The following is a 24,931-nucleotide window of genomic DNA, read 5'->3' as shown; positions in this document are numbered from 1 at the left end:
ACCCGCGATGTCTGGATATAACTGGTACCAATATGTAGCACCAAATAAAAAACTAACTCATAGGGGGGAATTCAATTCAGCGCGATGATGAATAGACGCGGGAGGGAGCTCCCGCAGCTATTCAAATCAATGCGCAGTTTGCCTTGTCGGGAAGCAGGTAAATCACAGAATGCCTTTTCTCGCACCTTAATCTGGGTGCTAACACTGCTTAGTAAATAGATCCCTCTATGAGTTATTTACTATTATATTCCTCTATTGGAGAGGGAAGGCTTATTTTTTTCACATGACTGGCAATTAAATGTTGACAAGCTACCACACATATATATTAATGTTTCAATGAACCACTGAAAATACCACCATCTCCCTTTAATCTTCAGTTTCTAATGTTGTAAGAAGTTTTTTAATACTGGAGATTTTGTCATCTCACTCTTAGGATCTGGATCACTGCCTGGCACCCTGTATAGTCTTATTTACACTAATGCAGAAAGAGTTTATTTACCTGGTTACTAAATGGTAGTCTCTGAACAGTGATTATTAGTTCATTTCTCATTTGTGAACGTTGTTTGAAAGCCATTTGAGAGTCCTCTGTATATAATCGATTGAGGACTGTGGTCAATAACACAACATAGTTTCGAATCTCAATGTGATTTCCCACTAATACAAGTGTAGAAAGATTTTTTAAGCTGTCATGAAACCTACATAAAATAAAGTAGATTGTATCAATGGCGGTAAGCAAATCATGATGTAGACACTTCAGACAACAATTTTTCATATACGTACAGTTCCTGCTCTGATAAGGAGTTACTAACTGTATTCCCAAAAACAATTGGTTTTACAGTCACATTCACAGGGCATGGTTGTGTTTGTGATCCATACAGATTTGTAATTTGTGTGAAAACAGTAACTGAAATAAAAAAAGGACTTAAATTAGAAGATGTAACAGCCATACTTATCCAATATGGTTCTTATAAATAGTAATCTAATTATCTTGAAAAACCTGTTTGTTACAAAGCACCAATATTAACCAAAAACAAAAAAATATATATATTTAAACAAAGAACAATAAAATAACAGCATGTTGAATTCATTATAGTTCAGCATTATTAAATTCCAAAACAAAATTTCACTCCTCATATAGTTTACTGCTGAAAATTAGGACATGATGTCTACGATTTTAATCACTATTATTGTTATTATTTTTATTGCTACTATTATTTGTGAATGTATCCTAAATGCAAAAAACTGGAAACATAATATCATAGTTGCAGATGAACAAAACCAAATGGTCATTAAGTAGCTAGTATTATATTATTATTATTATTATTATTATTAATAATAATAATAATGACTGGTGACTTTTAGAGAATAATTATAGTATGAAATAAAAAAATGACTAATTTACTATTAGTATAAAATGGGTCAAACTTGCAAACTTGGTCACTGTAAAAAAAAAAGCATCCTTTTCTGTTTAACATGGAATTCAGGAGTATTTTAAATTCATCTTAAAATATAAAGATAATTTATTAATTCCTAACTCAAATTAGGTTATAAAAATACATTAAATAGGTCTTTAAAATATGTGAAAATAGAGCCTTTTTCTTATCAAGTTCAAAAAAGGGTTTTGCTAAAATAGTACTCTTTAAGACTTTTTAACATCATATAAAATAATTGGTTATGAATTCAGCCTAATAAGCTTACAAAGAGTTGGCAATATGGGACACTAAATAACAAAGGAGACCTATGTATTGAATCCTGACCCATAGGTTGATTTCTTTTGTTTCTCAATAATCAATATATTTTACCGTGATATCCAGCAGCTGGATCACCTGAAGGCAAGGTAAAATAATACTGAATGTCTCTTCCTTTATACAGTGGCTTCCGTGATAGTTTTCCTATTTGGTAGCTAAATTCATAGTAAAGGTCCTGGGAAATAAAAAGACAAAAAATAAGTCTACAGTATACAAAACATATGTAGCATTTAAATCCTGAGGGGCTCTGTAATCTCACTTCCAGATCTGTGAGTGGGTAAAGCTGAGTAAATACTAGGTTGATGGGTCGGCCGTTTGGCCAACCTGCAGACCTATCTGACGATTGGTAAGTGTATACACACTTACCAATCGTCTGCCTAATGTGACGGGCTTCACAGCACAAATGGGTGGGCCCTAATGGGCAGGCATTAAATGGCAGATATCTCCACAATGTTCTATATCCTCTCACACATAATGCAAGAGATTTAAAAAAAAAATGCTTCTCCAAGTGCATACACACTTGCCGATGCCGGGCCTGGGTCCGACAAGGGGAAAGGACGTGTCATGCTGCATTCTGCAGCATGACATCATTAGCGACATCCCCCATCGGCCCTGCAGTAGGGCTGATGAGCGATGTCGGTAATGACCCACGGGAGCGAGCATATCATCGATACACACTAGACAATGTACCAGATGTTGCTCCGATCTGCGGAATGATACAACATATCTTCTATTGTGTATCCAGTATTAGACTTTCTGGGATCTCCTGCTCTATGCTGGAAATGTGTCACAGGATCCATTCATGGCTGGATTCTACGCTGTTTCCTCATGTTCCACACTACGCTGAGTATATTGCTAGTGCCATTCTCCCTTGAAACAAGGGTGGCAGGAGAGCAATTCTTTTATCCTTTGTGGTGAAAGAGGTTGTTTCTCACCTGAATTGCCCACATTTCTGTGGGATCTGCTCTCTCCAAGGGAGACTGTAGTCAAGCCTGTGCGTTCTGCATTAGCAGTGGAGGTGTGGAATTCCAGGTTGTCACAGTGGGAGAGAAAAACAAAACCTGCACATTCTACAGCTACAATAGAATATGCAGGTCTTGTTTTCATGTGCAACTTTGAAAACTGAATGTTATCAGCCCAGCTGCAACTAATCACTGGAGCACTGGAAGGGTTTAAAACTCTTACACACCTGTTGCTCATTGCTCCTGATGCTGGGCAAACTGGACAGGCGATAGGCTCGGGGTGGTGATTAGCATTAGGGTACCAGGACCTGGAGGGTCCACAGACATTAGCACAAAGAGTGCTGAGACATTTACTTTTATGTTATTTGCTTATTGTCTGTTATGTGCCTGTGTGTGTGTGGATCCAGGGCTATGCTCACGTATGCTAAGGTGCAGTGTCTGCTACCATTAAAAAGACAGTGCTTTACCAAGTACCTGCCTGTCTGGAGTCCTCATTTCAATACCCCGTATTACACCTTGTGGCACCAGAATATTAGGCTCATAACCTTGCCCCAGCTACTTGCTGATACTGTTTGTGAGTTCCTGTGTAAGACCAAATTGTTACTGACCATTCTCCGCTAAAACTCGTGATTTCTGTACCCTTAATGTATGGCTTGTCAGTGACCATTCTCTGCTAAAACTCAGTGATTTCTGTACCCTTAATGTATGGCTTGTCAGTGACCATTCTCTGCTAAAACTCAGTGATTTCTGTAACCTCTCCTCGTATGGCTTGTCTGTGACCAATCTCTGCTAAATCTCTGTGGCTTCTGAGACCTCTAAGTGTATTAACCCTGGCTTCGTGGTGACTATTTACTGCTGTATCCTTGTGGCTTCCAAGATCTCCTTGTGTATGCACTTAGGCCTCTTTGTGATTCTCCTCAGATATTTTCCTGTCGCATGTACATGATTAGTCATGTAGGAAACCTTGACTTGACACCTCCTCTACGAGTCTGTCATGTGAGGAACCAATGGAGGGGGCCATGACCTGTGTACCGGATGCAGCAAAGCCCAAACCTACTTGTGTGGATCCCTGGTGAATACTACCTGGTTGCACAAGTATTGGCTGACAGATTGAGAATTCTAAATATTTTCAGCCTTGTGAAACTATGGGGAAGATGTCTCAGGCCTGGGACAGAGATAAAATGGGGAAATTGCCTAAAGCAACCAATCAGCTTCTAAATATAATTTATCTAGCATAGTATTTGAAAAGACAATTAGAAGCTGATTGGTTGCCTTGTGCAACTTCTCCATTGTATTTCTCTCCAAGGCTTGATACCTCTTCCCTTAAGTGGGAAACGGGGCAATCTGTATGTCCATATTGTTTTGCATTGTTCAAAGATTCAGTCTCCATGACATAGTGTATTTTTGCTCTTGTCTAAATTTTTGGTATCCAGTGTTCACACAGACCAGTCTGCACCAAAAATTTCTCTTGCACTGGTTGAAAGCTTCAGAGTATATTGTATGGTTTGTATTGATGGCAACCAGAACACTCTAGACACACATAGGGAAAATCTCTAAGTCTCCCAAGTTAGTGAAAGTTTTAAAAAGTTTACTTTTTGCAAATCCATAGAAACTATTTTCTTAGAGGCAAGCTCTTCTGTGCACCCACGGATAGCAAGGTGGAGGAAATGATAAAACCTTGTACACAGACTCTTATTCCAACCCTGCTAGATAAAGTAGCTCTCCAAGTGTTCTCTATTACTGCTGTTCCTGGTCTGTTACTACGAGTATATCAAATGCTCTTAACATCCTTCAAGAGTACAATGATCTATTTCATGGCTATTGATTATGACAAAACTATTGATTGTTCCATGTATTGGCTGCATGATGGTACAGCGGTTAGCATTGCTGTCTCACAGAACTGGGGCCATGGGTAAAATTACAGGTCATTAACTGTGTTCAGTTTATATTTGATGTGTTTCCTCCAGGTGCTCCAGCTTGGTCCTCAGACTAAAGACATGCTGGAAGGTTAACTCGCTGCTCAGAAAAAAAGTCACCAGTCTATGGGTTTGTGTAACAGAATTTAGCCTATAAACTCAAATGACTAGTAATAAGATGTTTTACTATCTTTAGCTTTACTGTTTTCAAGTTTGAATGTGGCATTCCTATTCGCCTTTCACCTGAAACCAGGGGCGGATTGGCCGTTATCTTCAGCGGGGAAAATCCCGGTGGGCCGATTGGTCTGTGGGGCTGCTTGTCATCTGTGGCCCCGCCCCCCGAATAGTGTTACATGCTGTCCCTGCTGTGTGCTTCAATGACAGGCAGCCTGCGGGCTGCCTGTCACAGCACGTAAACGGCCAGCCTCTATCGCGAGAAGAGGCGGCTGCATCACATCACATGACAGGCACCTCGGAGGAAGAGTGGATCTGTGGCCAGCGGCGGCGGCGGTAAGTCACGGGGGGGCGCCATAATCTGCTGCCTGCCAGTCCCAGTTGTGTCCTTTCCACTCTGTCTCCTCCCCAGTCTGTGAGATTAAACTTTAACTCACAGCCTGGGGAGGGGACAGAGTGGAGAGGAGACAATCAGGGCTGGCTGACTGAGAGATGCAGTGACCTTGTTTGTTCAGTGGAGATAAAAGTGGCTGAGGACAGGGCCGGCACTACCCTCTCAGCAAACTCTGCAAAGCAGGGAGGTGCCGGTCTCTAGAGGCGCTCTGCTACTGTACCTGTCCTTGCCACAGTAATGTGCCCTGTTGCTGCCGGCTGCCGCAGCCTGTCAAACTGTATAACAGGCAGCAGTGCCGGCATTCATGAAGAGCAGCTCTCACTGCCGTTCTCTGCCTTCTTACTGCTGTACCCTGCCTGTGTTGCTGCTGGCTGTCTGTCACACTGTATGACAGGCAGGCAGCAGCAGAGCAGCACAAAAAGCTGCTTCAGCCTCTTCCTGTGTCAGGGCCCTTCCCTTCTTCATTGCTCCTCCCCGTTGCCCTGTCAAACTAGGTGATAGACAGGCAGCAGCGCCGCCCCCCTCTTTCCTCCCCTGTGTCTCTGAAGACAGTGCAGTCTTCAGCACCGCCCCTCTCCTCTCCCCTCCCCCTCGTCTCTCCTCCCCTCTCCTTGTTCTCTCTCCTCCCCTCACAGGAGTGCACAGTGCAGTGTGACGGCGTCCAGCCGAAGAGGAGCCTATGCAGAGAGAGGAGGGACATCAAGAATAGGACTGGAGAAGATAGAGGAAGCAAACAGTTGCAGAAGAAGGTAAGTGTTTTATGATAAATGTTTATATCTATTTAATAAGGGATTATTTAATTAAGTAAATCTATTTTGGTTCTAGATAATGGTAGGGGATGGTGTGGTGTATGTACATTATATGTGTAGATTTAATTTAAATATTAATTATAATATTTAATTTATTTTGTGTATTGTAGGCATTTTCACACAGTGATGACCTTCTCTCGCTGTCAGGTAAGCATAGACTTCTTTAATGTTATGTTACTATTTTTTTTATAATTAATGCTGTTTCCCACAGCCCGTCACCCACTGCCTCTCTCTAGCGTCATCCTGTGCCCATTTTCCACTGCTTCTCCCCAGCGTTGCCCTCTCCCTGTCACCTCTCTCTCCTGTCACCCTCTCCCTGTCACCCACTGACTAACCATCTCCTTGTCACCTCTCTCTCCTGTCACCTCTCTCCCTGTCACCTCTCTCTACTGTCACCTCTCTCCCTGTCACCTCTCTCCCGTCACCTCTCTCTCCTGTCACCTCTCTCTCCTGTCACCCTCTCCCTGTCACCTCTCTCTCCTGTCACCCTTTCCCTGTCACCTCTCTCTCCTGTCACCATCTCCCTGTCACCCACTGACTCTCAACATTTCATCGTCACCTCTCTCTCCTGTCACCTCTCTCCCTGTCACCTCTCTCTCCAGTCACCTCTCTCTCCTGTCACCCTCTCCCTGTCACCTCTCTCTCCTGTCACCTCTCTCTCCTGTCACCTCTCTCCCCTGTCACCTCTCTCTCCTGTCACCCTCTCCCTGTCACCTCTCTCTCCTGTCACCATCTCCCTGTCACCCTCTCCCTGTCACCCACTGACTCTCAACATTTCATCGTCACCTCTCTCTCCTGTCACCTCTCTCTCCTGTCATCCTCTCCCTGTCACCTCTCTCCCCTGTCACCTCTCTCTCCTGTCACCCTCTCCCTGTCACCTCTCTCTCCTGTCACCCTCTCCCTGTCACCCACTGACTAACCATCTCCTTGTCACCTCTCTCTCCTGTCACCTCTCTCCCCTGTCACCTCTCTCTCCTGTCACCCTCTCCCTGTCACCCACTGACTCTCAACATCTCATCGTCACCTCTCTCACCTGTCACCGTCTCCCTCTCCCTGTCACCCACTGACTCTCACCATCTCCCTGTCACCTCTCTCTCCTGTCACCATCTCCCTGTCACCCACTGACTCTCAACATCTCCTTGTCACCTCTCTCTCCTGTCACCATCTCCCTGTTACCCACTGACTCTCAACATCTCATCTTCACCTCCCTTACCTGTCACCTACTGACTCTCACCATCTCCCTGTCACCTCTCTCTCTGCTCACCCTCTCCCTGTAACCCACTGACTCTCACCATCTCCCTGTCACCTCTCTCTCTGGTCACCCTCTCCCTGTCACCCACTGACTCTCAACATCTCATCGTCATCTCTCTCTCTCCTGTCACTCTCTCCCTGTCACCCAGTGACTCTCACCCTCTCTCTCTTTTTACCCTCCTCTTGTCACCCTCTACCTCTCACTGTCACCTTGTACCTCTCACTATCACCCACTGCCCATCTCCCAATGTTTTTCCCCGGCCGGCGCCCTTTCCCAGTCACCTCTCTCTCCCTGTCACTAACTGATTCTCACACTCTCCCCATCACCCTCTCTCTTTTCACCCTCTCCTTGTCATCCTCTATCTCTCAATGTCACCTTCTACCTCTTCACAGTGTCACCCTCTGTCACCTACTACACTTCCCTGCTGTCACCCTCCATCCGTCTCCCACTGCCTAGCCCTGCCATCCATTTTAACATCCCATTTTAATCTCTTAAAATCACTTATTTTACAGCATACTGTATTGTACATAACATTTAAAAATATGAAACATTGTAGAGAGACCGATGTGTCCCTTCTCAGCTTAAATGCCTCGTTTGACGCGATTAGCATACCTGCGAGTTTATGCTTGCGTGTGCATGCATCCGCGATCCATTGGAACGCATGGTGCAAATGTTCCCGTGAACAGGACGTGGCTGGCCGTGGCTAGACGCAATCGAGATGCTACCGCTTGCAGGTAGGATGAGAGTGGCCACCTCTGTATTTGTAGGTGAGAGCAAAATTTATAGTTTGCAGGGGGGCGCTGAACACCCTAGCACCAGCCCTGGCTGGGGAGATATTTTTTTTAGAGACTGGTTGATAGGTAGGTTCGGGAGAAGGATATCAGTCTCAGGGGGCATTGGCCGGGGGTTATTCTGCACTAGTCCGGGGGGTATGATATCTGAGGAGGAGCCGAGGAGGGTTATCCTGGAAGGGGAGATGATCAGTCTGTGGGAGAGGGGGCTATTTTGTGGTAGGGGAGATGGTGATTTGGGGGAGGGAGGATCTGCTGTACTATGGGGAGACAATAATTTGACGGTGGGGGAGGGGCTATTCTGTGCTGAGGGGAGATAATAATCTGTGGTGGAGGGGGCTATTCTCTGCTACGGGGAGATGATCTGGCTGCCGGGGAGTGGGCTATTCTGTGCTGTAAGAGGATAATCTGTCTGTGGGAGGGGGGTACTCTGTACTATGGCAGGAAGATGGTGCTGGGGAGACGCACGATGATGGTGCTGGGGAGACGCAGGATTATAGAATTGGGGAGACAAAGGAGGATGTTGCTGGAGAGAATCAGGGGAGTGGCTCTGGAGAGGCACAGAGGGGCAGATGGGCTGGAGACACACCAAAGCGATGGTGCTGGAGATACACAAATAGGATGGTAGGACCACTGGTACTATTAGAAGAAAAGACTGGGAGACATTAATCATCAGTAAGACAACAATTCTAATGAAACCACATCACTGATTCAAATGGTACCAAATGAGCAAATATATTTTATTAATATAAAATTGTTTGATATGGGAAACTCACATTTTGTCCGGCCCCAAAACTTCTATTACTATGTATTATCTAGTTCAACCTCTGTTGCATTATGATAACATTGGCTTTATTGTGACACAAACAGGCGGTTTCCAGACCGGTTTTCCGGTTTAGATCTCCTGCATGAATAGTGAATACTACACTGCCTGTCCTGGGAGGATCAATTTTTTCAGAGGTTTTTACATCACAGAGAAATCATATAGGTAAGAAACTACTCATTCACATGCTTTGTTTGTTCACTAGAGAGAGGGACTGCGGGCATGCATGGCCGAAAAAAGAAGGAGTGGCTTGTGGGTATGAAATTTCACATTAGGCCACACCCCTTGATGTGAGGCCACACACCCACTTTTTTGGGGCGCGCCTACGACGCGCACACATAGGGCCACTATCCAAGTTTTTTACAGGGCCACTTTAAACTCCCAATCCGCCCCTGCCTGAAACACAATATGCATTTGAAACAGTTAAGTTTGAACATGTTCAAACCAGCTAGAATAAGATTTGTCTTGCTTAAACTTAGCTCAAAGTTTTGGGTCTATATAAAGTTCAAGAATTTATTGCGACTTCAGTATCTGTAACCAGTTCAAGAACCACTTTAACACAATTTTGAGCAACTCCAGCTGCATTATCTTTTTGTGATAAGTGGGGAGAACAACTTTGCTCCCCCTTGATGTTCTCTTCCGGGTGATTCTAGTTTTCATGCCTGCTTTGAATCATGACCTGTCCTTATATTGTTGTCTGCCCTGATATTTGCTATGGTTTATTCTTTTGTTTCCTGACAGGTCTAACCTTTGCTTAGATCCAGGGTGCACCCTGACTTTTCCTTGAGATATCCTGACCTCCTGCACAGGCACAGCCCCTTGCCAGTATGATTACCTATGTTTCCTGATTTAGCACAGTATTACTTGAACCATGTCTCCTATATAGGCCCGTATTCAATTACCCACGAGAAGTCGGAATCCGTGGAAAAGTATCGTGGATGACATGATTTCGCCAGGCAGAAACTTTTTGCTGTATTCGATTGCAAAGACTTTTCGCATACACGGAAAGTCAATGCAATGTAATAGGCGGAAAAGAGATGCCTAAGAAAGCAGGCGGAAAAAAAGTGCAGAATTGGGGTTTAGGGGTGCAAATGTCGGAAAACCACTCAGCACCCTTGGGACAGCCCCCCAAAGGAAAAAAGCCTAAAAAAAAAGTGAGGGACAACCCCAATAAATTTACTTTGAAAATGGGGGTGAAAAAGTTCAAAGTTGGGGTACAAACATAAAAAGTAGCGAAATAGACTTTTGGGGGGTCTCCAAGTAGGGGTGAGTTGTTTTTTTGATTGCAGGTACTTGCAACAGGTGTTTTTTTTTCACATTATTTTTAACTTCACTTTAGAGACTTTAAAATATGCTAACACCCATTTTCAAGTACCCTAAATTTGACAGGACTACTTATTTTCACCCAAAAATACTGCTTTATGCCATTCTTCACCACTTGTGCAAAGACTCTAATTGGAAGTTATAGAAACAACTTAAGTATCCCAAACAGCTTTATTAGGACTATTCGGGGACATCAACATTGATCCCCAATGTTAGTGCACCTTTTTGGGGGAGGTTCAGGCCAGAGCCGGCCCTAGGCATAGGCATTCTAAGAAAATGCCTAGGGCATCTGGAATGCCTTAGGGGCATTCCATGGCTCTGCAGTTCCCCCAGCATCTGCCACAATCGGAGCTCAGCGCGCTGAAGAGTGGCTGCTTTGTTACACTTGTTTAATTAATGGGTATTTTTAGTGTGTGTTACCTCCGTTACAGCAGCCGCTGACACAGCGCACTGCAGTGAACACACTCTGACAGCCCAGCCAGCACAGAGGCTCGGGGTTGTTTGTTTACATTTGGTGCCCCGCCCACACACCTGACACACTACAACCAATGAGCTTCTAGCAGACTCTAGCAGGACTCCAGTACAGCATGGGAGAGAAGGGGGGTTGGAGGAGCTACCTTTACAGTGAGTGTAGTGTACCTGTTCCTGTTACCTTATGTGATGTAGGAAATTAATTATATAAGTAAAATAAAATATACTTGAACATTAGGATTGAAAGGGAAAGTGTTTAAATTAATATACCATTAATGATTGAATGTGGTTTACACCATAGTGAATAGTATATATTCTTTAAAGTGAGAAATAGATTAAATAGGTTTGAATATACTGTATAAGTTAAATGTTTAGTAACAGGTATTTAGATATATGCTTTAATTGTAAGGTTTATTAATTGTGTAAGAAACAGGTTTTTACTGCTTAGACCAACAGACACTGGTATGCACAGGTGTGTAGGCGATACTTATAATAAAGATCAGAATCAAAATATAGCATTCCTTGGGTAATTATAAACCAGCTCATCTATGTCCAGGCCAGGGGCCATTTATCTACTATACCATCGAGAGGTCATATCTATTGATGCTAGCACCTTGGGCAATATAGATCTGTTTGCACATCAAATAATCAAAGGTAAATCGTTTGATGAATAAACAAATACCAAATTTTATGATCCCAAAATACGTTCCCTACTGCCCACCTGAGGGGTAAAAGCCAGCTGATACTTTTTACAACACTTCAGAATCTGCTTTTAGGGAAAACCGTAATTATCTGCCACATTGGACAGAATGGGACATGGCACAATTGTATGGAAAGATTTTGGGATAAAAGACAGCACTGGAAGTACAGCTTAGTTAGTTGGAGGGAGAGAGAAGTTGAAGGAGGAGAGAGGACAGCACAATGTAACAGAGTCCAGAAGAACATAAAGTTTGTGCAGGAGGAAGTACGGTAACTAATAATACTTGCAAGTATATAATCTATGTTGTTATTAATTGTCTAAGTTTGTTAATTGTTTATTAAGTTTTATGTCTTAGGAAGCATAAATATACTAGTATATATGTCACTACTGTGTATATCTCATTCTGTATAATTTGAATTGCCTGTAAATAAATATCAGAAATCAGAGCTGGAACTTCACGTCTGAACTCACTGGAATCATAATATCATTAATTCATACACATGCATGTATTTGCAAATATATACAGGTTGAGTCTCCCATATCCAAATATTCCGAAATACGGAATATTCCGAAATACAGAATTATTTTGGCATGACTGAGATAATGAAACCTTTTATTTTTGATGGTTCAATGTGCACAAAATTTGTCTAAGGCACAAATTATTAAAAATATTGTATAACATTACTTTCAGGCTGTGTATAAGGGGTATATGAAACATAAATTAATTTAATTTCTTTACACAAACTTTGCTTGAGCCACAAAATTATTGAAAATGTTGTATAAAATTACCTGCAGGCTGTGTGTATAAGGTGTATATTACACATAAATGCATTATGTGTGTATATCTGGGTCCCATTCCCAAGATATTTCATTGTGATATGCAAATATTCCAAAATATGGAATATTCCGTTATCCAAAATACCCCTGGTCCCAAGCACTTTGGATATGGGAGACTCAACCTGTATACAACGTATGTTAATTGAACTTTATCTATAATTATAATACCTTTATAAATATAGTAAAGAAATAATATTATTGGAGACTCATCTTCAATGATTGGCACCCATGGTATCAATATATAAAATATAGAAACGATTCCTCTACAGTTCCTATAAGGTGAGGGGGGATGTCACTATACTGCCTGTCTGTAAGTGTGTGCATGTATGTAGTTGTGTCTGTAACTGTATTTATGGATGTATGTGTGTGTATAAATGTGTGTGACTGTGTATACAGTGCATCCGGAAAGTATTCACAGCGCGTCAGTTTTTCCACATTTTGTTATGTTACAGCCTTATTTCAAAATGGAATAAATTCCTTTTTCTCCTCAAAATTCTACACACAATACCCCATAATGACAACATGTAAAAAGTTTTTTTGAGATTTTTGCAAATTTAATAAAAAAAAAAAAACCCACTAAGGAATCACATGTACCTAAGTATTCACAGCCTTTGCCATGAAGCTCAGAATTGAGCTCAGGTGCATCCTCTTTCCACTGATCATCATTGAGATGTTCCTACAGCTTAATTGGAGTCCACCTGTGGTAAATTCAGTTGATTGGACATGATTTTGAAAGACATACACCTGTCTATATAAGGTCCCACACTAAACAGTACATGTCAGAGCACAAACCAAGCATGAAGTCCAAGCAATTGTCTGTAGACCTCCGAGACAGGATTGTCTCGAGGCACAAATCTGGGGAAGGGTACAGAAAAATATCTGCTACTTAGAAGGTCCCAGTGAGCACGGTGGCCTCCATCATCAGTAAATGGAAGAAGTTCAGACCCACTAGGACTCTTCCTAGAGTTGGCCGTCCGTCTAAACTGAGCGATCGGGGGAGAAGGGCCCTAGTCAGGGAGGTGACCAAGAACCCGATGGTCACTCTGTCAGAGCTACAGCATTCCTCTGTGGAAAGAGGAGAACATTCCAGAAGGACAACCATCTCTGCAGCAATCCACCAATCAGGCCTGTATGGTAGAGTGGCCCAATGGAAGCCTCTCCTTAGTAAAAAGCACATGGCAGCCCACCTCGAATTTGCCAAAATGCACCTGAAGGACTGTCAGACCATGAGAGACAAAGATTGACCTCTTTGGCGTGAATGCCAGGCGTTCCGTTTTGAGGAAACCAGGCACTGCTCATCACCAGGCCAATACTATCCCTACGGTGAAGCATGGTGGTGGCAGCATCATGCTGTGGGGATGTTTTTCAGCGGCAAGAACTTGGAGACTAGTCAGGATAGAGGGAAAGATGAATGCAGCAATGTACAGAGACATCCTGGATGAAAACCTGCTTCAGAGCGCTCTTGACCTCAGACTGGGGCGACGGTTAATCTTTCAGGTTAATCTTTCAACGACCCAAAGCACACAGCCAAGATATCAAAGGAGTGGCTTCAGGACAACTCTGTGAATGTCCTTGAGTGGCCCAGCCAAAGCCCAGACTTGAATCCGATTGAACAGAGAGATCTGAAAATGGCTGTGCATCAACGCTTCCCATCCAACCTGATGGAGCTTGAGAGGTGCTGCAAAGAGGAATGGGCGAAAGGGCCCAAAGATAGGTGTTTTTGCTGCCAAAAGTGCATCAACAAAGTATTGAGCAAAGGTTGTGAATACTTATGTACATGTGATTTCTTAGTTTTTTTTTTTTATTATTCATTTTGCAAAAATCTCAAAAAAACTTTTTACACATTGTCATTATGGGGTATTGTGTGTAGAATTTTGAGGAGAAAAAGGAATTTATTCCATTTTGGAATAAAGCTGTAACATAACAAAATGTGGAAAAAGTGACACGCTGTGAATACTTTCCGGATGCACTGTATATGTATCTGTATGTATAAGTGTGTTTATGTATGTGTGTGCAGGGGTGTTTATATAATGGGTGCAGGGTGCGCGGGGCACACAGGAAGGCCCACACCGTACACCCTGCAACCATATTTTTAATACTTACCACTTCTTTACGCTTAACTCCTCAAAAGTGATCCTCGGCGGCACATGCGAAGTAGGACCCCCGTGTCATAAACCCAGAAGTCCTCACATCACAAAGGATAACTTTTATTGGAGTAGCTGTCTTTTGCATAAATAATCGCACCAAAGGCTTGCGCTCGAGAACACAATTCCCATGTCCCAAATGATGCTCTTTAGGGAACCCCACTCTTAAGTGCCCTGGGCCCCCTACAGCCTTAATCCAGCTCTGCATGACTGACACTGATGTCTATGTGAATAAACACTTCATCATCTAAATGTGAGTGCTTTTTTGCTGTATATGTAATGGGTTTGTAATGCTGGCTGTCGGGATGTCTCCTGTCAGAATACTGACAGCGGCATCCCGATGGTTGGTATCCAGACAGGGGTCGGGTAAATATACTTACCCTCCCCCCTAACCCTCCCTTCTTGCAGCCTAACTCTAACCCTTCCCACCCCGAACCCTAACCCTCCCTGTTAGTGCCTAAATCTAACCCCCCCTTCGTGCCTAAACCTAACCCTCCCCCCTTAGTGCCTAACGCTAACCCCCCAGTGGTGCATAACCTTAACCTCCCCCCAAAAAAGCTAACCCTAACCCCGCTATGCTCCCTAAACCTAACACTCTACCCCGCAGCTAACGCTAAGGGCGTCCCGGCCTTACCTCGTTCGGCTAGGCATCGGGATTAATATAGGCGTCAGTATATCGACACCTATCTTAAGTCCCTTGTCAGGATTTGGATGTCGGTATTGAGACCGGCGCAATCGCAGTGGTCTCATAACTACATCCACACACATATATATATTTGATGATGATTATCCGTTTAGTCGACATCGACTTTCGAACACTTTATGGATCAGTAAATGCCACGCTTCTCTTTCTCTGAATGCTTCCTTCAGGTCATTTATGGGCATATTCGTTTCAGCCTTTATTGTGTCCAGCCAACGAGTTCTTTGGCGTCCTCTTCTTCTGGACCCGCTGACGAATCCAAGCATTAGCGCTGTTTCTAGGGAATTAGCCCGCATGACATGTCCAAAATACGAGAGTCGTTGGTTGTGATCTTGCCTTCTAATGATATTTTTGGTTTGACCCACTCTAGGACTGCCTTGTTCATATTCATTGCTGTCCATGGTATGCGCAGCATTCGCCTCCAGCACCACAATTCAAAAGCATCGATTCTCTTGCGATCTGCCTTGAGTGTCCAGGTTTCGCATGCATAAAGATCGGAAAAACAATTGCATTGACCAACCATGCTTTTGTTGCGCCACTGATATCATTGCTCTTCCATATCTTCGTAATTCCTAGCTTAGCTTTGCTGCCAAGTGCATTTCGTCACTTTATTTCAGCAGATGATTATCCACTGCAATCAATCTTAAAACTCAGAAAGAGAATGTCTCGTACCGATTCGACTATATATATATATATATATATATATATATATATATATATATATATATATATATATATATATACAGTCAGGTTCATAAATATTGGAACATTGACAGAATTTTCAGATTTTGGCCTCTATTCACCACCACAATGGCTTTGAAATGAAACAAACAAGATGTGATTTAACTGCAGACTTTCAGATTTAATTTGAGGGTAATTACATCCAAATCAGGTGAACGGTGTAGGTATTACAACAGTTTCTATATGTGCCTCCTACTTTTTAAGGGGACAAAAGTAATGGGACAAACTAAACAATCCTAAATCTAACTTTCACTTTTTAATACTTTGTTGCAAATCCTTTGCAGGCAATTACAGCCTGAAGTCTGGAACGCATAGACATCACCAAACGCTGGGTTTCATCCCTGGTGATGCTCTGCCAGGCCTCTACTGCAAATGTCTTCAGTTCCTGCTTGTTCTTGGGGCATTTTCCCTGCAGTTTTGTCTTCATCAAGTGAAATGCATGCTCAATCGGATTCAGGTAAGGGATTGACTTGGCTATTGCATAACATTCCACTTTTTATCCTTAAAAAACTCTTTGGTTACTTTTGCAGTATGCTTTGGGTCATTGTCCATCTGCACTGTGAAGCGCCGTCCAATGAGTTCTGAAGCATTTGACTGAATATGAGCAATATAATATTGCCCGAAACACTTCAGAATTCATTCTGCTGCTTTTGTCAGCAGTCACATCATCAATAAATACAAGGGAACCAGTTCCATTGGCAGCCATACATGCTCACGCCATGAGGTGGTATGTTTTGGATCATGAGCAGTTCCTTTCCTTGTCTTCTCTTCCATCGCTCTGGTACAAGTTGATCTTTGTCTCATCTGTCCATAGGATGTTGTTCCAGAACTGTAATGGCTTTTTTAGATGTTGTTTGACAAACTCTAATCTGGTCTTCCTGTTTTTGTGGCTCACCAATGCTTTACATCTTGTGATGAACCCTCTATATTCACTCTTGTGATGTGTTCTCTTGATTGTTGACTTTGACACATATACACCTACCTCCTGGAGAGTGTTCTTGATTTGGCCAACTGTTGTGAAGGGGTTTTTCTTCACCAGGGAAATAATTCTTCTGTCATCCACCACAGTTGTTTTCCGTGGTTTTCCGGGTCTTTTGGTGTTGCTGAGCTCTCCGGTGCGTTTTCTTTTTAAGAATGTTCCAAACAGTTGATTTGGCCACACCTAATGTTTTTACTATCTGTGTGATGGGTTTGTTTTGATTTTTCAGCCTAATGATGGCTTGCTTCACTGATAGTGACAGCTCTTTGGATATTGAGAGTTGACAGCAACTGATTCCAAATGCAAATGTCACACCTAGAATCAACTCCAGAACTTTTACCTGCTTAATTGACAATGAAATAACCAGGGAATAGCCACAAAGGAAAAGAGAGAGAGGGAATGAAATGTCCAAAATTGGTGCACTAACTCAAAAATATTATTATTAAAACATAACTTTTATTGTTATATATCAAATAAAATATATACCTGAATTACAACAGGAAAAGCAGCGAAAATTGTTTAAAATACAAGTAAGTAGTGTCAAAAGATAAGAAATAAGTGATTAATAAATTGTTCCAATAGGAACATAAATAACGGCGCCTCTACACTGTCATATAATTCCGTGTATACACTGATAGTGATTAATCTATATGTATATATAGTGTCCCCACATTTCTATATAGTATCACTTCAGTCAAAAATCCTGGTTACAACTGAGCAATATTGACTACAGTTGGATCACCACTGAGTTCTAATATCATTCAGTGTGTTGCACACCAACAAGCAATATAAATATCGTCATCAGCACATTCATCTAATGCATGATCAACATCCTCCTAAGATTGGCTAACAGTGTATTTTCTAATACAGATAAAACCATAGGCTTCTGATTTTATGTACAACCAGTTGTTATTTAACCATGAGGGGGTGACTCTCAGAGAACGCTAGTATAATTAAGGTCACTAATATAATTCACTTCATATGACATTTAGTTCCTCCTTGAGATATCCCCATACATTGGTAAGTGTGATTCAGGTAGTGAAATTATATTAAATCTTTATTTCAGATGTATTTAATCACATAATCCTCATTCATTCATGAAAGTGCTTCCTGGGAAATATGCAAATTAAATGATTCATCTATAGTAATGAAAGTCAGCAGACTTATGCTGTTCAAGCAATATAGGGCCTGATTCAGACCCACTCGCGAGCGGCTGTACGCTCGCAAGTGGGTCGATGGTCTGCACTGAGCATGCGCACGACAGAGGGAGCTCCGTCGTGCGCATGCGCCAGACACGACGAGCGAAGGACTTTCCTTCGCTCGTTGTGTCCGATCAAAGGGGGTGTGCTGTCAATGTTGATTGACAGCACGCCCCCTTTGGTGGGCGTGCCGGGGGCGTGCCTCCCTGACGGGGGCGTTCCCACGGGAACGCCTCCCGTCAGAAGCCGGCCCACTGACATCACTAGTGATGTCAGTGGGAGTGATTTTGGCTCTGATAGAGCCAAAATCACTCCGGAGCTTGCGGTTGAAAACCTCAACCGCAGGCTCCGGCTCGCAATTTCGATGGTCGCGATGGTCACGACCATCGCGGCCATCAAAATGCACGCTCGTATAGCCTGTGGGTGGTGACCCACAGCTATACGAGCGTCCAGGAGGACGCTCCATGAAAAAGGAGCCCGGCCCTCATGCAGAGCGTGCGCTCTGCTCAGAGCGTACGGCTCTGAATGAGGGCCATAGTCTCTAACTACTGTGTAGTTCAGCACTCTAATTCACACTGGTATGTACATAGATTATCATGGATTTGCTCAGAAAATGATTATAACAACATGTAAATGAGTAGTAGAGACGCCGTGAAACCGACGCAGCATTTCGCTATAGAGCTTTTTCAAGGTCAAGCAGAGCTGTTCTCCAGACCTCCCTTAAATACCCCTTGATGTGTCACATCTCCTATCACATCGTTGATGGATCTATGGGCACCAATCGATTCATGCCACGTCCTTCTGAATCCGCCCTCCTTGTCTAGATTGACATGTTGTGACTAATCACATTCCCAGAGGCTGTACTAGATGATCTCCAACATATGGATACTTTTTAAGTCCAGAGCAATCGATCACCGATCCGTGCTCTGCCTTTCTAATATAACTCCATTTGGAGATAAAAAATGGTAGTATCTATATGTTAAATATGTGTTTCTAACGTTAAAAATTTAGGTAGGGGACTTCTCCCATATCACTAATGAATGTAAAATAAGAAATCAGTTACAGCTCTATAGGTCACATGACCACTAGTCCAATGATAGAGCCTGTCCAGGTTTACCTAATCGAAAATAGATCAGGGAGTTCTTTCCAGGTAAGCTAATAATAATCAAATACCTATTTAACATTAAAACAGGCTGAAAATGGAGAAAATATAATATAAGTAGGTAAAAAAAGGATATATTGAATATATAACTATATAAAACTATCTTATAAATGTTACATAATATATTGTGAAAAAATATCTAATAATAAGGTAATCAATCATTCTAAAAAGTATAATATTACTGCTCGCATTGAGCAATTTTTCGCAACCTGCGCATGCGTATAATTCGCAATGCTCGTGCACGAACCAGTCAGTGCGATGGGAAAGTGCTCACCCGTAGCCCGTAGTCGGGCCGCTATTTTGAGTGACAGATTGTGCCGTTTGTGGGTGGTAAAAGGGGAAGGTGCTTGTGAACAGGGGTGTGGATGTGCGAACGCAGGCGTTCCCGACCGTCAGCACGGAGTTTAGTGGGTGTGCATAATTAGCAAAGCAGCGTCATTACACACGTGACTGGGTTGTATTTTAGCCTGAACTGCTCGCAATGTTGTGGTGGGAAAAGGCTACCACAAGCGCTGCGAGCAGCTCCGATGGCTCTCGATGTTCCCGATTAATCCTACAACTGCCGGAGATGACGTGTGTTGCGAGTGGCAAAGGGGCATCTTTATACATGTGCGAGCGCATAGTGCCGCCACTCGCTAATACTTAGTGGGAGGCTTTACGCAATGCAGTGCGAGCGCATGATTTAAATATCCGGCCCCTTTTAGCCAGCGAGCGGCCGCAAATAGCGACCGGGTCTGAATCAGACCCTTAGTTAGCTCAGTCTTACTGAGATCATTCTTGGCTGACATCAAGGCAGCTGCCGAAGCAGGTGGGGTATGAGATACCCAAATGCACTTTACACATATGTACTTGCTATGCTATTGCTTGCCATACTATACCACCATCACTATGCAAACTGGATACATTGCAACTCTAGCTACATGAAACCGCAACTTGCGCACAGTATTTTTAAAAAGTTATAGGAGTTTAAATCTAGCTGGGGTATGTTACACCCCACCTAGTTCACAGAAAATTAATAGTAAGTTCCATGTCAGTCACATGTCTCACTATTATAGGACAGACCACTGTATACTTATGTTTATTCAAAATTAAATTACTTATTTTAAAAAATATGTGATGGACCTACATTCTGGATTTAGAGTCGTTGGGACACCTATGAGTCTTGTTTCTTTAGCACCCTTAGGTGAGAGGACATCAGGAAGCATGTTTCAATGTTTGTTCCTTGTGTGTCACCCCAAAGCTCTGCTGAATTGTGCACAGTTATTGTGTATTGTGCTTTGGGTCATATAAAAAAAAAAACTCAACAATTGGCACATTAAATATGAGGGGAACAGGGGACACTAAAGTATGGTATAATGTGAACTAGGGGCATTACAGTGTTATAATCTGAACTGGATGTACTACAGAGTGGTATACTTTGAATTGGATGCACTACAGTGTGGTATAATGTGAACTAGGGGCACTACAATGTGGTATTATATGAACTGGATTCACTACAGAGTGGCATAATGTGAACTGGGGCACTACCATGTGCTATAATATGAATTGGATTCACTACAGAGTGGCATAATTTGAACTGGGCACTATCTTGTGGTTTAATGTGAATTGAGGGCACTATAGTGTGGCATGATGTGAACTGAGGGAACTACAGTCTTGTATAATGTGAACTGGGTATACCAGTTTTATAAAACACTGTAATACATGAAGGAAAACATAACACTGCTTTATTAGAAATGAAACATATCAGGCTTATATAAAATAGCAAACTATAATATATATTGCAAAACACACCATTAATTGCCAACATCTAGATACACACAGCCATGGCTGAGCAGTGCGTAATAGGAAATGAGGACTCCCAGCAGCAATTGCCTAATGATTACAGAAACTTTCCTATGATAATTCAGTGTTCGCCCCAGAAAATTTTTCCAGCCGGGTGGCATCAAGAAGTAGCCGGGTGGGGGCCTTCGCAATAATAAAATGATTTTTAAATCCTGATCTTAATTTAAACTTAAAATAACAATTTATATATTAATTCTCATCTTCTTCTTAAAGGCCCAGATATAGGCCCCTCTTACTGGCACCAAAGAATTTATTTTTGATACAGGCTTCAGATACAGGCCCCACTAGCTGGCTACACAATATATTTCTTTATACAGCCCTCAGATACAGGACCCACTTGCAGGCTACACAGAATATATTTTTATACAGCCCTCAGATACAGGCCCCACTTGCAGGCCACACAGAATATATTTATTATACAGCCCTCGATACAGGACCCACTTGCAGGCTACACAGAATATATTTTTATACAGCCCTCAGATACAGGCCTCACTTGCAGGCCACACAGAATATATTTATTAGGGATGTGCGCCGGACCATTTTTGCCGGATTTGGATTTGGTTCTAATTCGTCGTCCGGCTTTGAATTTGGATTTGGATTTGCCAAACTGCGGTGACTGGCTTTGGATTTGGATTTTTTTACAAAAATTGACAAAAAAAGCTAAAATCACACAAATTGGTCTTTTTTTTCTTCCTAGAGTATTATTAACCTCAATAACATTAATTTCCAGTCAATTTAGACCATATCACAGCTTATAATATTGTTTTCAACATTATTGGCCAAAGGTTGCAGTGAGCTGACTGGTTACTAAGCGACAAAGCAGCGGCACAACGACACAGACACCACAGTATAAAGCACATCTATGACACATTGCCACACAGCAGTGGCAGAAATGAAAAGTAGTGCACCCACCCAGTGGGGTACGGCCAGCAGAGTCACAGTACTTGTTTACAAAGTGGGCTACGGCCCTAGGAGTCACAGTGCACAATCTTATTAGCATTACACCGCACATAGGGCCTGATTCACATTACACCATAAAGTAGTGTCTCTTATTTATGTTACGACACACAGTAGTGCCCCTTTTACACAATGCCCACAGTAGTGACCCTTTTACACAATGCCCACAGTAGCGGTGTCCCTTACACAATGTCCCCCAGCAGTGGTGCCCCCTATGCAGTCCCCTTAGTAGTACGGTCCACTATGCAGTGCCCCCAGTTGAATGCTTCCCAGTAGTATGCCCCCCATTAGCAGGCCCCCCCAGTAGTATGTCCCCCATTAGCAGGCCCCCCCAGTAGTATGCCCCCCATTAGCATGCCACCCAGTAGTATGCCCCCCCAGTAGTATGGCTCCCCCAGTAGTAGGCTGCCCCAGTAGCAGGCCCCCCCAGTAGTAGGCTGCTCCAGTAGTAGCCCCCCCTGTAGTATGGGCCCCCCCCTGTAGTATGGCCCCCCTGTAGTAGCCCCCCCCCAGTAGCAGGCCCCTCAGTAGTATGGCCCCCCCAGTAGCAGACCCCCCCCAGTAGTATAGCCCCCCCCAGTAGCAGGCCCCTCTGTAGTATGGCCCCCCCAGTAGCAGACCCCCCCCAGTAGTGCAGACCCCCCCAGTAGCAGGCCCCTCTGTAGTATGGCCCCCCAATAGTGCAGATCCCCCCCAGTAGTATGGCCCCCCCAGTAGCAGACCCCCCCCAGTAGTATAGCCCCCCCCAGTAGCAGGCCCCTCTGTAGTATGGCCCCCCCAGTAGTATTGCCTCCCCCACTAGCAGACCCCCCCCAGTAGTGCAGACCCCCCCCCAGTAGTATAGCCCCCCCAGTAGCAGGCCCCTCTGTAGTATGGCCCCCCCAGTAGTATAGCCCCCCCCCCCAGTAGCAGACCCCCCCAGTAGTGCAGACCCCCCCCCCCCCCAGTAGCGCCCCCGGACCTTTGACAAGTAAAAAAATAAAACTTACCTGTATCCCCGCTCCCGCGCCGTCCGCTCTGTCACACGCTGAGGAGGGAGCCGGAAGACGGAGCTCATGTGTGAGCTCCAGCCGGCTCCCTCCGTGCAGCAGCCAATGAGAGTCTGTGTGACTCTCATTGGCTGCTGTAACAAACACACAGCTGGCGGCTGTGTGTCTGTGTCTGTGTAGGGCAGAGCGCTATCACTGCGCTCTGCCCTACACGCGAGGAGACCTGATGTCGGATTCTCTAGTGAGAATCCGACATCAGGCGGCCGCCGTTCGGCCCCGAACGGGGATCCGAGTCAGGCGGTGAACACCCGAACAGGGTTCGGGTGGACTCGGATCCCCAATGTTCGGAGCGGTTCGGATTCCACAGAATCCGAACCGCTCATCTCTAATATTTATTATACAGCCCTCAGATACAGGCCCCACTTGCAGGTTACACAGAATATATTTATTATACAGCCCTCAGATACAGGACCCACTTGCAGGCTACACAGAATATATTTTTATACAGCCCTCAGATACAGGCCCCACTTGCAGGCTACACAGAATATATTTATTATACTGCCCTCAGATACAGGCCCCATTTATTATACTGCCCTCAGATACAGGTCCCACTTGCTGGCTACACAGAATATATTTATTATATAGCCCTCAGATACAGGCCCCACTTACAGCTACACAGAATATATTTATTATACAGCCCTCAGATACAGGTCCCACTTGTAGGCTACACAGAATATATTTATTATACAGCCCTCAGATACAGGTCCCACTTGCAGGCTACACAGAATATATTTATTATATAGCCCTCAGATACAGGTCCCACTTGCAGGCTACACAGAATATATTTATTATATAGCCCTCAGATACAGGCCCCACTTGCAGCTACACAGAATTTATTTATTATACAGCCATCAGATACAGGCCCCACTTGCAGCTACACAGAATATATTTATTATACAGCCCTCAGATACAGGCCCCACTTGCTGGCTACACAGAATATATTTATTATACAGCTGCACAGATACTGGCCCCACTTGCAGGCTACACAGAATATATTTTTTATACAGCTGCACAGATACTGGCCCCACTTGCAGGCTACACAGAATATATTTTTTATACAGCTGCACAGATACTGGCCCCACTTGCAGGCTACACAGAATATATTTTTTATACAGCTCCACAGATACAGGCCCCAATTGCAGGCTACACAGAATATATTTATAAAACAGCCCTCAGATACAGGCCCCACTTGCTGGCTACACAGAATATATTTATTATACAGCCCTCAGATACAGGCCCCACTTGCACGCTACACAGAAATATATTTATTATACAGCCCTCAGATACAGGCCCCAATTGCAGGCTACACAGAATATATTTATTATACAGCCCTCAGATACAGGCCCCATTTGCTGGCTACACAGAATATATTTATTATACAGCCCTCAGATACAGGCCCCACTTGCAGGCTACACAGAAATATATTTATTATACAGCCCTCAGATGCAGGCCCCAATTGCAGGCTACGCAGAATATATTTATTATACAGCTCCATAGATACTGGCCCCACTTGCAGGCTACACAGAATATATTTATTATACAGCTCCATAGATACTGGCCCCACTTGCAGGCTACAAAGAATATATTTATTATACAGCCCTCAGATACAGGCCCCAGATGCAGGCTACACAGAATATATTTTTTATACAGCCCTCAGATACAGGCCCCAATTGCAGGCTACGCAGAATATATTTATTATATAGCTCCATAGATACTGGCCCCACTTGCAGGCTACGCAGAATATATTTATTATATAGCTCCATAGATACTGGCCCCACTTGCAGGCTACACAGAATATATTTATTATACAGCTCCACAGATACAGGCCCCACTTGCAGGCTCTCTTTAATCAGGTCAGGTGACTGTTCCCGCTTGAACAGTGCGTCTGTGCTTTTATACAGGAGGAGGGATTTTTGCCATCCAGGCTGCACTGTGATGAAATATAATTTGTATATATC

General features: G+C 43.5%; 1 protein-coding gene and 1 long non-coding RNA gene across 2 annotated transcripts in view; one reads left to right on the top strand and one right to left on the bottom strand.

Moving 5' to 3' along the window:
• PKD1L1 (polycystin 1 like 1, transient receptor potential channel interacting) overlaps positions 1–24,931 on the bottom strand; it is a 291,862-nt gene that overhangs the window by 139,183 nt on the left and 127,748 nt on the right. Inside the window, exons 19-21 of the mRNA XM_088445652.1 lie at positions 1,803–1,923; positions 781–904; positions 500–695 (exon numbers count right to left, since the gene is read on the bottom strand). Of these exons, the coding sequence (XP_088301778.1) occupies positions 500–695; positions 781–904; positions 1,803–1,923 (441 nt within the window). The remainder of the gene's footprint in view (positions 1–499; positions 696–780; positions 905–1,802; positions 1,924–24,931) is intronic.
• LOC148507732 (uncharacterized) overlaps positions 5,087–24,931 on the top strand; it is a 54,007-nt gene continuing 34,162 nt past the window's right edge. Inside the window, exons 1-4 of the long non-coding RNA XR_015869670.1 lie at positions 5,087–5,136; positions 5,830–5,943; positions 6,114–6,150; positions 8,917–9,034. This is a non-coding gene — a long non-coding RNA (uncharacterized LOC148507732). The remainder of the gene's footprint in view (positions 5,137–5,829; positions 5,944–6,113; positions 6,151–8,916; positions 9,035–24,931) is intronic.

The sequence above is a fragment of the Taudactylus pleione genome, unplaced genomic scaffold (genome assembly GCF_031769625.1).
Source record: "Taudactylus pleione unplaced genomic scaffold, aTauple2 ptg000386l, whole genome shotgun sequence".
Lineage (NCBI taxonomy): Eukaryota > Metazoa > Chordata > Amphibia > Anura > Myobatrachidae > Taudactylus > Taudactylus pleione.
The sequence above is the reverse complement of the archived record's forward strand: the minus strand, read 5'-3'. Positions and strand labels throughout refer to the sequence as shown.